At 39.6% G+C, this 13,840-nt stretch overlaps 1 protein-coding gene across 6 annotated transcripts in view; it reads left to right on the forward strand.

Annotated features, from left to right (window-relative positions):
- The window catches only part of atp13a3 (ATPase 13A3), a 52,552-nt gene that overhangs the window by 5,924 nt on the left and 32,788 nt on the right, over positions 1-13,840 (forward strand). For 5 of the 6 annotated variants that reach the window (XM_037545303.1, XM_037545301.1, XM_037545306.1 and 2 more), the window contains exons 2-4: positions 3,855-3,936; positions 9,679-9,775; positions 12,385-12,558. In XM_037545303.1, coding sequence (XP_037401200.1) covers positions 9,725-9,775; positions 12,385-12,558 — 225 coding nt within the window. In that variant the 5' untranslated portion in view covers positions 3,855-3,936; positions 9,679-9,724. Of the gene's footprint in view, positions 1-3,854; positions 3,937-4,230; positions 4,359-9,678; positions 9,776-12,384; positions 12,559-13,840 lie in introns of those variants that run through there. The other variant, XM_037545305.1, reaches the window with a different exon arrangement.

The following is a 13,840-nucleotide window of genomic DNA, read 5'->3' on the forward strand; positions in this document are numbered from 1 at the left end:
AAATTGATGTGTAATACTATTAATGTATTGCTCTCCTAAGCAGGTTAAAGACTGAGGCAGTTTTGAGATGCTGGAGATTTTTGAAGGGTTTGCACTAATAGCTGGGTGTAGCTCTTATAAGTGCTGTGAGGCCATTTATATCAAGGTTATTCATGATGGTTATTGTGGACAAGTATAATTTCTTAGTAATAGGGTATGTATGTATAGAGAAAGCAAAATGCCACTTTTCCAATGCTGTTACCAATACAAAATTTTCTTATTTTAAATTGACAATGAATAACTAAAAGCAAGCTTCTGTGCTTAAACTACTCAAACACTCTACTAACCTGCAGTTAGAAATACACAGCTAAAACCCTATTTCAGACGAAAAAAAACGGATGCAGTTTTTAATGTAGTGCAAGGCACGTTTTTATAGCACCTTTCATACACAGTGGTCAAAAAAAAAGTGCTTTACACAAACAGAGAAAAATAAAGCATTAGACAATAAAACAGCATAATTTTCAACACTCTAAGTGAGGAAGACCACCAAAGTTAATGCTTTCAACCATTAAATAGCAGCCGCAACTGAATAAAATCTTACTTCAAAGTAATGACTGCTTCTAAGCTGTCATTCAGCTTCTAAGCATGCCAGTTCCTGGGTTACCTGTACTAGCAAACATTTACAAAAAAAAAACTCCTAAGATTTGATGAAGCTTAGAAGGAACATTTTAGATGTCAAAAATTTAAATTCAACAGCTAAAGTTAAAATAAGGGATAAAAAAGAAATTAAAGTAGTGCTAAGATAAAGTGTAGTAAGTTAATCAAAAGAAAGTACAAAGTATGTACAATAATAAAAGACCAGATGAAATATTAACTTAAAGAGCTACAATTGAAAGACAGTAACAACTAAAATAAAGGGTTAAAAGAAATTAAAATTGTGATTAAGATTTGACCTCCACACAGTCTTTTTTATTTATCTGTCAATCCCTCTAGGAACATGAGAAGGAAGACAGAAGAGGAAGAAAAAAATCAATTCCTCAAATCAGTGACATTAATTATGTATATTTATTTCTTTATTTAAATTTTTTTACTTTAACTTAAAGGCACACTCACTGGGGAAAACCAGTCTTTTTCACCAGTGATTGTTTTGCACACACACATCTGTTACAAGTATTGTACAACTCTCCAGTTCTGCATGGAGAAACCTAGAAGCACTCAAATGCTTAACGATGGACGAGAAGTACAGACGTAGGTGGTCAGCCAGGAGTACAGGAGTGAAGCCACAATTCTAGGCCGAACACAGCTCTGAATGAGTGCTGCCCTAAACAAAAGGCCTTGTTCTAAAGGTCTGCGATTAGGAGAGGATGTGATAAAGAAAGCGTTTTGAGCATAAAGCACCATTGCAACAAAACATTTGTTCCTCCGAAAGCTTCCATGAATTATTACTGCAGTCATTAGGTCATTGCTTATTATTAACAATTGTGGTGCCCCTGTTGCAGGAAGGGGTTGTGCTGAGAGGTGGGGTGTCCTTTTTTCTGGAAATTGGAGACAGGGTCTGTCAAACTGCTGAAATGGCTGATTTCTGCTTAGAGCCACACCATCCATGTGTAGCCTGTGATCAAACAACCTGTCTAGTCCTTGCATTCTTTCTGGTAAATGTGATTTCCTAAACCTGCTATTGTAGCACTCCCTGTTTTTTTTTCTGGAAACTGAAACCAAGTCTGTCAAACTGCTGAACCCGCTGGTATTGAATGCTCAGAGGGATATAACATGGATGTGTAAGCTGTTTTGAAACTGCCTTGTGCAACAATCTAGTTTTTGCTCTCGCAATGGTGTCTGACTTCCTAAATTGAGCATGTGGATCTTGCATTCCATCCCCTCTTCTGTGTTCCTTAACATCAGCTCACATGATCTTCAACGTCTGTGCTCTTAGCACAGACAGTAGGACATACTAGAATCTTTGCTGTTGTTCTGGGATTTCACATTACAACCTGAATTTGTCTCTAGAATTTAGATGGAAGTTACACTCTATCCGAGGTTAGGTTGAATATCCTGAAGAAGAGCAAATCCTCAGAGGCTTATGTTATTGACTTTTCATGTTGAAGAGTGGTTTTAGAAGGTGAGGCCTGTTATTTGGTTTGAACCTCATGCCTCTGGCACACTTGAATGGACTTGAATTATGGTTCGGGTCACTTGGCCGCATAGCAGTGTAGTCTGAGCCTGGCCATGGAATGCTATGTGTAATACGTATATCATCGCTGTTGGGATAAAACTTTGTATCTTGTTTTTTTGTCAGTTTTTCACAATATTTAAAAATGCCTGTTGCCCTTTACGTTATGTCAAAAACCCCATGATCAGTTGACAAATAGACATTCTTCCAAATTTATTTGGAATAAATTATTTCTGTTTAAAGCTATTTATCTTGGCAGTGTATGCTGTATAACATTAGTACACAAGTACTACACAAGTCCAAATAAACATAAATACAGTAATATCTCATGGTTAATCCATGAACAGCACACCTGTTTTTATTTAATGACAGACTGATTTTTTTAATATATGGATAAATAATAGAAATATTTGTCCAATATAAACTTGAGTGTAATCATCCAGCAAAGTTTAAAATAGTTTCTAAAATTTTAAAGAGCAGTGCTGTGTTGCACTTGCTTTAGTTTTAATGTAAGTCAGTGGAACCAGAATTTTTCCAAGTGGTTTTGGGCCATTTCTTTTTCCATCCCTCATGAAATTTATACACAAAGTGAAGAAGTAAAGGGCAACAGGTATTTTCAGATTATGTCAAAAACTGAAAAACTTTCTTCTGACAACGGCGATATGTAGATGGTGTTTTAGGCTACCCCAATTTGTCCCCACTGTGGCTCGCAAATAATATTCTATGCTTTACTGCTGGATAGGCATTCAGAGAACTTACATTGCTGGCTTGGCCAGATGAACGAACAGTCATGCATATGGAATCCTTGCATGACTGGTTGGATGAAAGGATGAACAAACGAATGAATTAACAGCTGAAGGATAGACGTACAGACAAAAGAGCTAGCTTGATAGGTTACTTGTGCTTCCAGTGTTAGATTTGCTTGGGTTGTTCACCTTTACTCAGTATGTTTTCTGACATAAATGGAGCGATTGTGAGAAATGCATTGTTTTAGGCCAGCTCGGTTTAATTTAAAAAGGGAGAGCCTTAAGAACAAACTTGCATGCTAATTCAGTGTTTTTGTTTATTTGTGTGACAGCTTTTTGATGTACTTCCCAGGTAAATAGCTTTTCAGTATATTTTTTTAAGATGCCTAAGACTTTTGAACAGCACCATTTACATTACACATTAACCTAAGGTCACCATGCCTAATGCCAAGCGTTGGGGCATTAGAATGTGTAGCAGTGGAATTGTGTTCTCTGGATTGATTTTAGCACCATTGAATATCTTTAGGATGCATTGCAATGGCGAACCTGCACAATGTAGTTTTAACAGTTGTAAATAAATGACCTACTCTTCTGCTTTACTGTATGGTAAAGTTCATTTTAGGCTAGGTTTTTCTTGAAAATCCTGAAAATCCTCCAGTTATGTTAGTATAATCTGCCCCCAAGTTTTTGTTTAAAAATCTATATTTCTCGTTGTCCTGGCCTCCTGAATAGATTTGTCAGAGCGTGAGTGTGAGAAATTCTTTTTCCAAGAATGTGTCCTGTTAATCATCAATCATGCTTTTATTCATTAGCAACTGGTGATTAAGACATTGTACATATGAAAGCTTATTCACAGGGCTTAAGGAAATCTTGTCATGCAACCTATGGAGGTGAAGATTACATTTATTATTATTATTACAAAGGTTTGTAATAAAGCTTTCTCTTTATATGTCTTGCAGGGGTCCAGGTTTGTATCGTGAGAGTGTGTGAGCTCTTCCAGAGGAAGGGGCTGCCTCGGGCCCTAGTGCCCAAGGATCTAAGGTGAGACTCTGAACAGGTATGCCTTTATATCAAAACACTATTAAAGCTCCACTATTTTCCAACGTGCTTTGTCGATCCTGGATTCAGGATGGACATGGTAAAAGATGATGTTGGAAGAAAGTGTGCAGTTAAAGCCGTAAGTACAGTATTTTAAAAAGAAATTAAATATCAAATATGTGATACCAGTCATAGTCACTACTTGCACAGTATGCATTAAGTGTTTGAATAGAAATTTATTTTATTCATTATAATTTGGGTCATTCTCACAATATCCTTTTTTCCTTGCTTCCTATATGAAACATCATTGTTTGGTCGAGCACATTTGGAATGGATGGCAAAAGCTGTAGCCAGTATGTGATGCTTGTCGCAGGAGTAGCTGGTGTGTCCTTCTCTTGGACAAGAAGAGGTTTTGGATGCATACTGTAAGCACAAGTAGTGCATTAATGCAGATGTGAGAAGATATCACATGAGTCCACTAAGGCTATATGGTGTTTTATGTCCCTTCAGCAAAACATCTGGTTTTGCTCCAATTGTATTGTTGTGAATGTGAGAGGCTTTTCATTTTGAATCGTTGGGCCGGTATTAACTGAAATTACTAGACTGTTATCAGAAAATTGGGAATTTAAGGGGAGGAATTAACATTCCTTACCACAGTCCCATTTCCTCAGATACCGGCAGACTTCCATTTACAATGAGCTCCATTTTTTTTTTGTTGTTTTGCAGTAGAAGAGAAAAACTGTCAGTTTTCAGTGTTGTCTAGTTGTAGAGAACCAAATGTATTTGTAGAATCTAAAGCAGTTTTCTTGTCAAGCAGGTGTTCTGAGTTCATTTATCCTTTGGTATCCATTTGTGGTGTAGAACAATATAAGGATAGAGCAGAAGAGTCTGTGGAAGTATAACAAGCAGTCATGTGTGTCATGATTAAGAAGAACGGTGATCTCATTAACAACAAATGACCACATGGATTTAGTATTTCTCTAGATGTAGTATGCATCAGTTTTGAAAAACACCTTGAACAATGGTCTTAACAGGTTTGGAGCATGGCATGGTGTATTTAGACCACGATGTGGCAAAGACTGAAGAAAACTGCACTTTCTGAACCTCTGTTAGTACACCATAGGAAACAAACCACCAAGTCCCAAGAATGGAGCTGTCTATTTGTAGCATGCTGAGTAGTATTTAAAGGAGCCTGTTCAGTACTGGAACAAACTTAAAGGGGCAGATGAGACAAAAATTGGTTCCAGTCAGACGGATGGAAAAAAGTAACTGAAGATGATCCAATGCAAATCACTTCATTAATGAAACATGGGTGGGTTGTTATGATTTGTGTCTGTATTGTTGCCACTGGAACCAAGTCATTTTCCAATCTTCATTGGTGGCATGGCTGCTGATTGTAGCAACAGAATGAGTCTTGACGTCTGCAGGAAGATCTTGTCTGCTCAGATTCTGCAAGATGCCTCAGAACTTAATCATGCAGTAGGACAGTGACCCAAAACACACTGCTCTGGCAATTAAGGGGTTGCACACAGCCAAGCAGTCGGCTGTTCTCGTTCAGGTCAGTCATCTGATCTAAATCCGATAAAGCCCTTGAAGCTGCCGGGAATGACTGCAATACAGACTTGCCAGAGCGACACCAGGGAAGATCCCCAGCATCTCTTGATGTCTCTGTGCACAGCCTTCAAAGTCAAGTGGTAATATAAAGCCATAAATCTGCATTTCCGCAAAAGCCTGAGCGGTAGTATCAACTGATATTGATGTCCCTAGACTTACCAGCATCTGTGAGAATGTTAATACCCTGCTGATAATTAGTTGCTTGTTTTATATTTGAAAGGAACAGGCACTGCTAATCTGAGTATACTTTTCATTTCTAATACTTACTTCTGTGGATTTCATTGTATTCCATTTTATAGGAACTCCATGTTACTATTAAAATGCTTTTAGAAGTCAAAAATGGAGGGCTTTAGATACTGCATTCTTTGTGGAATCACTACCAAGCAACTTTGCAAATGTACAATTGCTTTATTTCCTTGCATTCATTCAGTAGCTACATGAGAAAGGAGTGGGGGAAAATGTCTGGAGTATGCAGGTCCGCTCTTCTCAGTATTCATATAAATTGTACATGACACTGGAACGTGGCTGTTCTGCGCCTGGTCAACTAGTTTAAAATAGTAGGAAGGGCACGGTCTAAGCAAAATTTCCCCTTTCCGTGGTGTGTTGTGCGGGTGCAGGGGCCAGATAAGATCAGGGACAGAGGCAGAGTGCAGGGCCGCACTGCCGCCATGCTGCCTCCCTGCTGCCCTATTGTTGAGGCGGACAGGCACCATGCCCTGCCAGGAACCTCAACTGCCTTTCTTTTTTTTTTTTTTCTTTTTTTTTGCTTCTCGACTAGGTCATGGTCTTTACTCACTCAGTCACACGCAGGCTCTGTCTTAAGGTTGGACATTCTTTAGAAGACAGCGCGCACACACACAAAAGGCAACTTCTAAAGAGCTTTTCCGACTCCCATTGTGGGATTTAACCAGAACTAATTTGCCAAATGCAGTCTGTTGTTCTGCAGATTTTAGCAACATGTGCTATAGCACTGACAAGGGAAAGAGGAAAAACTGTTGTAATTGAATTTCAAGCCAATTTCAGTTAAGCAGACCTCTATTAGATAGACTGGATAATTAGGTAGTTTGTGGCAGGCAGTGAAATACTACTAAGCAGGAAGTAACTGTGAATGATAAACCAAGTAATACCAAGTATCGTTATCAGGCCGATACCAGAAGAAAAGGCCAATCTGATTCTGTTACAAATATAGCCTGAAGTATCACTGACGTGTTTGTAGCAAAACGTAACGCAGTGAAGTAGGTAATATAGAAACTATAGCAGCATGTAGCCTAAATGTAAAGGGGAATTCTTTTTTCCCAGTTATGATTGGTTTACTGTGAAATGCTCCCTTCTAGAATCCTTACTAACTTACCAGATATCTGATGCCTCTAAATCTGTGTCACAGAAAAATATTATAAGAAATGGTAATGAGTACATACGTCTGAGGCCTGAGACGTTGTTATAGTTCTGAGATACATTTTTAACCTGAATCAAACAGTTGTTTCACTGTGTGTGCTAGAGAGGCACATACAGGGTGTTTTAAGCAAAATTGTTTCCAAAGAAAACGTTTGTTTTCAGATTTGCAATTTAATTTTATTATTAACATTACATAAAAAAAAAACTTGCAATTTGCTACAAATAACCTTTTCACATCAAAGTAAAATGAATGACTTTGTTTACATTACAGTGATTTGAATTATGCAAAAATTTGGATGAATCAGTAGAATTCCCCCTTAACAACAGAGCAACAAGATTTTAATGTTTTTTAAAGTAAAGCTATGTCATGTGTATGTCATGCTGTATTGAGTTAATTTGAGCATGGTAATTGACCATCTAAGTAAAATCCTTCAATTTTAAACCAAACTGGTTTTTTATGTTATGATGGTTTCAGCTGATGCTCAATGTTTCAGGATCAGTATTGCATATAAAAAAATGAGTTGTGCTGTGTATGTATGGTAGTGATGGCATATTTATTTGAGAACCAGTATCGGGCTGATATTAGCAGAAGTTGCTGGCTCGCTATTGGAAATGAGAATGAATCTGATCCAGTACTGTAACAAATTTAGCCTGAACTTAATCACGTTGTGCAGTTGTGCGTTAGCACTTAATAACCTTGTGTGATGTGATGTTGTTAGCAGTGCATGTCTTGCTGTAATCTAGTTTTAGATGCTCATGTGAATGGCCTGAAAATGGAAAATTTTAAAGCTTATTCATTATTTATAGGAAATATATTGGATCAGTATACAGTATATTTGGAACACAGTGCTCAAGGTTTCAGTATTGACATGCCTCCTTCTTTTGGCAGCAAGTACATCTGAGTCATCATTAACCAAAATAACAACATAATAAATAAAGGATGGACCACTTCCTGATCCTGTAATACCAGTTATTTTATTAGATGTTTTCATGGTCACTGAACACTGTGGTGTCATTGTGTTTTAACAGAGCGTCTGTGTGGGGTGCCTGGGTGAGATTCAGCTGCCCTGTCCTGCAGCTCTGGTGTTCAGCTTCTCCAGTGGCAGGAGGCAGTGGCTACCATTTTCTGGGCTTAGTCATTATGGGTGCATATTGTGGTTTGGAATGAACACCTGCTGTACTATAATGGCTGATGGGAAATTGGCAACATTGTATTTATGCCAGTGTGAATGCATTTGCTGTTGAACCTTGTTGTTGCTACAGAACGTATAACTTTGGTATGTCTTCTGAAATTAGTTGGTCAAAATGTTAAAATTGGAAGGCCACACAACAGAACCGTAGAAGGGCATCTTTTACGGTGGTAACTATTTCGATGAAACAGTAAGAGGGTTTAAAGTCCCTGGACTTTATCAGCAGGATGTTCCCATCTCTCCTGTTCTGCCTTCTAATGTGAAGCTAGCTTATAAGATGAGAGGCTGAGTGCACAGGCTGTTGAGGTCATATTCCCATTCCTGATCAAGAAAACTGCAAGGCCAGGCTGCACCAAGTCATCACATATTTGTTATCTTATCTTCTCTGTTTCACTAGCCCCAACTCGAACTGCAGTGTTAAATATTTTCTGTGTGGGTGTGTGTGTGTTTCAGAGGTGGGAACAGGCCATTATGTTAGAAGTAACAAGAGTTGTGAATGAAGTCCCGAATGAGTACATGTAGTTTTCTATTTGAGTCCTGAGTCAGTAGAGTCAAATCTCAAGTCAAGTCCTGAGTCAGAAGAGTCAAGTCTCAAGTCGAGTTCAATACAAATTCCATTTCAACATTGAACACTGAAAATCATGGTAATTGTAATATAGACTTTTTGGATAGCTTGTTGAAAATTATTACTAAACAAATGTTATTTATTTATTTATTTTAATTTTTCAAATTATTAAGTCAATGGTACATTGATAAATGTTATAGCCAAAAATAAGCACAGTTACACATGAGAAAATGGAAACAATTATTGAAACTACAATGAAAATACAGTAACTAAAAAAACAATAAAAATATCTTAGTTGAACAGGATCATTGAATTCAGATGACAGATGGTAGAATTCAAAATGACCATGAAGGCTTATTGATGTTTCTTCTGAGTTTTGCTTGTTTCAAGCCTATTAAGTTAAACATATAGTTAGTTAAGCATATGCCATTAAGTGAGTCATTGTGTGAAGAGTAGCTGACTGCATAGAGATTATTCTGTTTCTTCCACTTTGAGTCTCGAGTCTTTCTGAGTCATAAAATCCAAGTCTGAGCCTGAATCACTGGTGTTCGTCAAATTTGAGTTGCAAGTCTTTTTTGATCTTGTCAAGCCCTAAGTTATTAAATTCATGACTCGATTTGACTGACTTCCAAGTCATGTGACTTGAGTTCACACTTCTGGCGTGTGTAGGTGAAAGTGAGGGGAAATACTTGTAGATGGCCATGTGTTGACCCTAGTGTAAAATATGTACATGCCTTTGTTGGAACCAATGTGTGAAATGTGTTTGTATCTTTTTAAAAACTGTCCATAATTGGTCTCAGCATGCCACACAGCTGTAGAGGTCAGCGTAGGGACTGACAGGAAGTTGTGTACGACTGTGTGATCTGAGGTCAGGAGTCTGTCTGTGGAGCACAATGATATGACAGCTGTTGTGAGGCATTCCACACTTCACAAACTCTGTCACATGTGAACAGTGTTTAATAGCTATATGTGTGATTGCAGGTAAGCAGCAGTGCCCAGCAGAGAGGAGGTGGAACAGTAGTGCAGGATGGAGAAGGAGGAACTGAAGATGCTTAATAAGGGGCAGGAGGATGAGATGGTAAGCTCTCTGCCTGTAATTAGAACTCGGGTTTGAAGTACTTCACTGTCCTGCAAGGTGCTTGGTGAAATACAGAAACTGTTGTGAAACTAAAATCAGCAGCATTTGTGGACTGGAGAGCTCCACACTTCTTTTCAGACTTGCTTTAGCACACAGGCCTTCATCAGGGTTGAGAGAAAACAAATCCAGCATAGTTTAAATACACAATAAAGCAAGAGCCTCCTTAGTCTTTTTAAGCTTCAGTAATTTTGAATGTCTCTTTTGTTTTTCAAAAGTTCCTGCTGGAACAAAATACCAGGTGGAGGCAGCCAAGTTCATATGTTTAAGCTTTTTATTGGCTGGCCTCCTAACCCTCTTTGTTTCTGATTGGAAGGTAATATATGGGTGGGTGCTGAAGCTATTGTCTTGGTTTTTATAAAATGGCTCTTGCTTTATTGTGTATTTAAACTTACTGGATTTATTTTCTTTTAACTCTGATAAAGGCCTGTGCTGAAGTGAATTGGTTTGAAATTGGTTGGAGTTCTCTAGTCAACAAATGTGGTGGGTTTTGCTTTGTCTACTGTACTTGGAACTCGCTCACGTATGTGTTTCAGTAAATAATGACTTATTTGCCCTCTGTTCTCAATATCTGGGTTATACTCAGATGGCCAAACTCAAATAGATGTATGTAAAGCTACACTATGTAAGATTTAGAAGAAGTATTTTTAGCAGTCACACACTAAAATTTGGTGTCTGCACTGCTGCGAGTCTCCAAATCTGCAAATGCCCCATACTTCTGTAGCTTAAAAAAGCCTTCGTGCTACATCTGCTGTTGCTTGATGACCTAGTACCCTGGCACCCTACCTGCCTTTGTTGAGTAATGTTAGTGTGTCAGTATGGCTGAGGCATAGTTTTATGCAGAGTGGTGTCTGATGTCCCCCACATGACCACAGTCCATATGGCAGTAATCGCAAGGTGCCTATTCCCATATGGAGTTTAGCAGTTTAATACTTTAGTACTGGAGGCAAAGAAAGTGCTAATGTGGACTTGCTGCGAGGGTAGGTGGTGCAACTTCTATATATTTTATTCATTTCCATTTCCATTTACAGCATTTAGCAGACGGTCTTATCCAGAGCGACTTACAAGAAGTGCTTTGTCTATCTAGAGAAAGTATCTTCGCTAGTTACTAATAGCTTAGAGAAAAAGACCTGAGCTCAGATACTGCTAGAAACAAAGTCACTGTAGTTACCGAGAGAAAAAGGAACAGAGTTGAACACAGAACTCTGTGCCATTCAATGCAATGCAATACAATACAATAAACTACAATAGACGGTGTAATACAATAAATATAATACATAAGTGCAGCTTATAATTCAATGCTCATTTAAGTGCTGTGTAAAGAGATGTGTCTTCAGTCTACGTTTGAAGACAGCCAGAGACTCTGCTGTACGGACAGTCAGTGGGAGTTCATTCCATCACTTTGGTGCCAGTACAGAGAACATTCTCGACACTTATCTTCCACGCGCCTTGAAGCAGGTCAAGCCGAGCTGTACTCGAAGCTCGAAGGGCTTGTGGTACAGTTCGAGATTTCACCATTGCCATCAAGTAGGTAGGGGCTGGTCCATTTTTGGCTTTGTAGGCAAGCATTAGAGTTTTAAATCTGATGCGTGCAGCTACAGGAAGCCAGTGAAGGGAGCGCAGCAGTGGGGTGACGTGGCTGAACTTGGGCAGTTTGAAGATGATGCTGCCGCATTCTGGATGAGTTGCAGAGGCTTGATGGCCTGCATGGGGAGACCAGCCAAGAGCGAGTTGCAGTAGTCAAGCCTTGAGATGACAAGAGACTGCACTAGCACCTGGGCTGCCTCTCGGGTGAGGAAGGGTCGGATCCTACGGATGTTGTACAGGAGAAACCTGCATGACCGAGTCAGGTTCTTGATGTGACTCTAGAATGATAACTGGCCATCCAGACTTCTTGCCTCTACAGACGGAACAAACGGAGAGTTCTCGAATGAGCTGGCAGGATCATGATGAGGACCTGTAGTTGCAGGGATGAATATCAGATCAGTCTTGCTGGGATTGAGCTTCAGGTGGTGAACTGACATCCATGAAGACATGTCAGACAGACATGCCGAGATGCGACTGGAAACCTGTGTCAGAGGGTGAGAAAGAAAACATTAGCTGAGTGTCATCAGCATAACATGAGAAGCCGTGAGAAGATATTACATCACCAAGAGAGCTAGTGTAAAGAGAAAAGAGAAGAGGACCCAGGACTGAAACTTGTGGGACACTAGTGGAGAGCCTGCATGGAGAGGATGTGAACCCTCTCCATGTTACCTGATAAGAGCGATCCTCCAGATAGGACTTGAACCACTTCCACGCATAGCCAGTGATTCCAAGGTTGGTGAGGATGTCCAGAAGGATCATATGGATGACAGTGTCAAAAATGTATGAGGCATACTGTTGAGATGTTGAGTAGGTAGCAAGAAGTCAATTTATGCAGTTTAGATAGTAGGTTGATGTAGGTTAATGAGGAAGTAGCAATTCTTAGTCTTCTTGAAGTAGCTAATCAACTTTCTGCCAGCAAAGCCTGAACATATGTATCAGATCTGCTTTCTGCGTCTGTGTTGCAGGAGCTGAGTGGGTATCGGCCATGCCGCTGGAAGCTGGCTCTGGTAGGAGTGGGGGTATTGTGCACGGGAGGCTTTCTGCTTCTGCTGCTCTACTGGATGCCCGAGTGGTGTGTGAAGGCCACCTGCATACGCACCACTGTCAGAGACGCCCAGGTGGTGCTGCTCCGGAGTACTGTATGTATTGGTCAACACGCAAATCATTAATATTAGTAGTAGAATTAGTATTATTATTACTTTTACTGAGACTGGCTGTTTTCCTTTCTAATAGAGATAATGTTTGTAACACTGGTTTGTATGTTTGCAGGTCTGTATGATAAGCTGTGAGGAAAAAAAAGAAAGTACATTTATTTATATATATATATATATATATATATATATATATATATATATATATATATATATATATATATATATATATATATATATATATATATATATATATATATAATCTCTGCTTTTACACGCATAGGAACTTGAGTGCCATCCCATTCTTAATCCATAGGGTTTAATGTGATGTTGGTCCACCCTTTGCAGCTCTTCTGGGAACGCTTTCCACAAGGTTTAGGAGTGTGTTTATGGGAATTTTTGACCATTCTTCCAGAAGCGAATTTGTGAGGTCAAACACTGATGTTGAATGAGAAGGCCTGGCTCACAGTCTCCAATCTAATTCATCCCAAAGGTGTTCTGTCGGGTTGAGGTCAGGGCTCTGTGCTGGCCAGTCAAGTTCTTCCACAACAAGCTTGCTCATCCATGTCTTTATGGACCTTGCTTTGTGCACTGGTGCACAGTCATGTTGGAACAGGAAGGGGGCGTCCCCAAACTGTTCCCACAAAGTTGGGAGCATGTATTTATCCAAAATCCCACAGTTGCACAGTGCATTCAGTCAAGTACCGTTCTCCTGGCATCCGCCAAATCCAGAGTCATCCATCGGATTGCCAGATGGAGAAGCATGATTGGTCACTCTAGAGGATGTCTCCACTGCTCTAGAGTACAGTGGCGGTACTTTACACCACTGCATTCGACACTTTGCATTGCGCTAGGTGATGTAAGGTTTGGATGCAGCTGCTCGGCCATGGAAACTCATTCAGTGAAGCTCGCTACGCTGTTCTTGAGCTAATCTGAATGCCACATGAAGTCTGTAGAGATTGACTTTGCAGAAAGTTGCTGCCATTCCCAATCGCTTCTACATCGTTGTAATACCGCTGACAGTTGACTGTGGAATATTTAGTAGCGAGGAAATTTCATGACTGAACTTGCATACGTGGCATCCTATCATCATGCTGGAGCAAGCTTAACTTGCTCTTCTGTAGTCAGCACCCCCACAGTACCACCACAGAGCAGGTATTATTTAAGTGGTGGATCATCAGCACTACAGTAACACTGACGTTCTGGTGGCATGTAAGTGTATGTTGTGCTGGTATGAGTACTTCAGACTCAGCAGTGTTGTTGTTGTTTT

The sequence above is a fragment of the Pygocentrus nattereri genome, chromosome 15, assembly GCF_015220715.1.
Source record: "Pygocentrus nattereri isolate fPygNat1 chromosome 15, fPygNat1.pri, whole genome shotgun sequence".
Taxonomy (NCBI): Eukaryota; Metazoa; Chordata; class Actinopteri; order Characiformes; family Serrasalmidae; genus Pygocentrus; species Pygocentrus nattereri.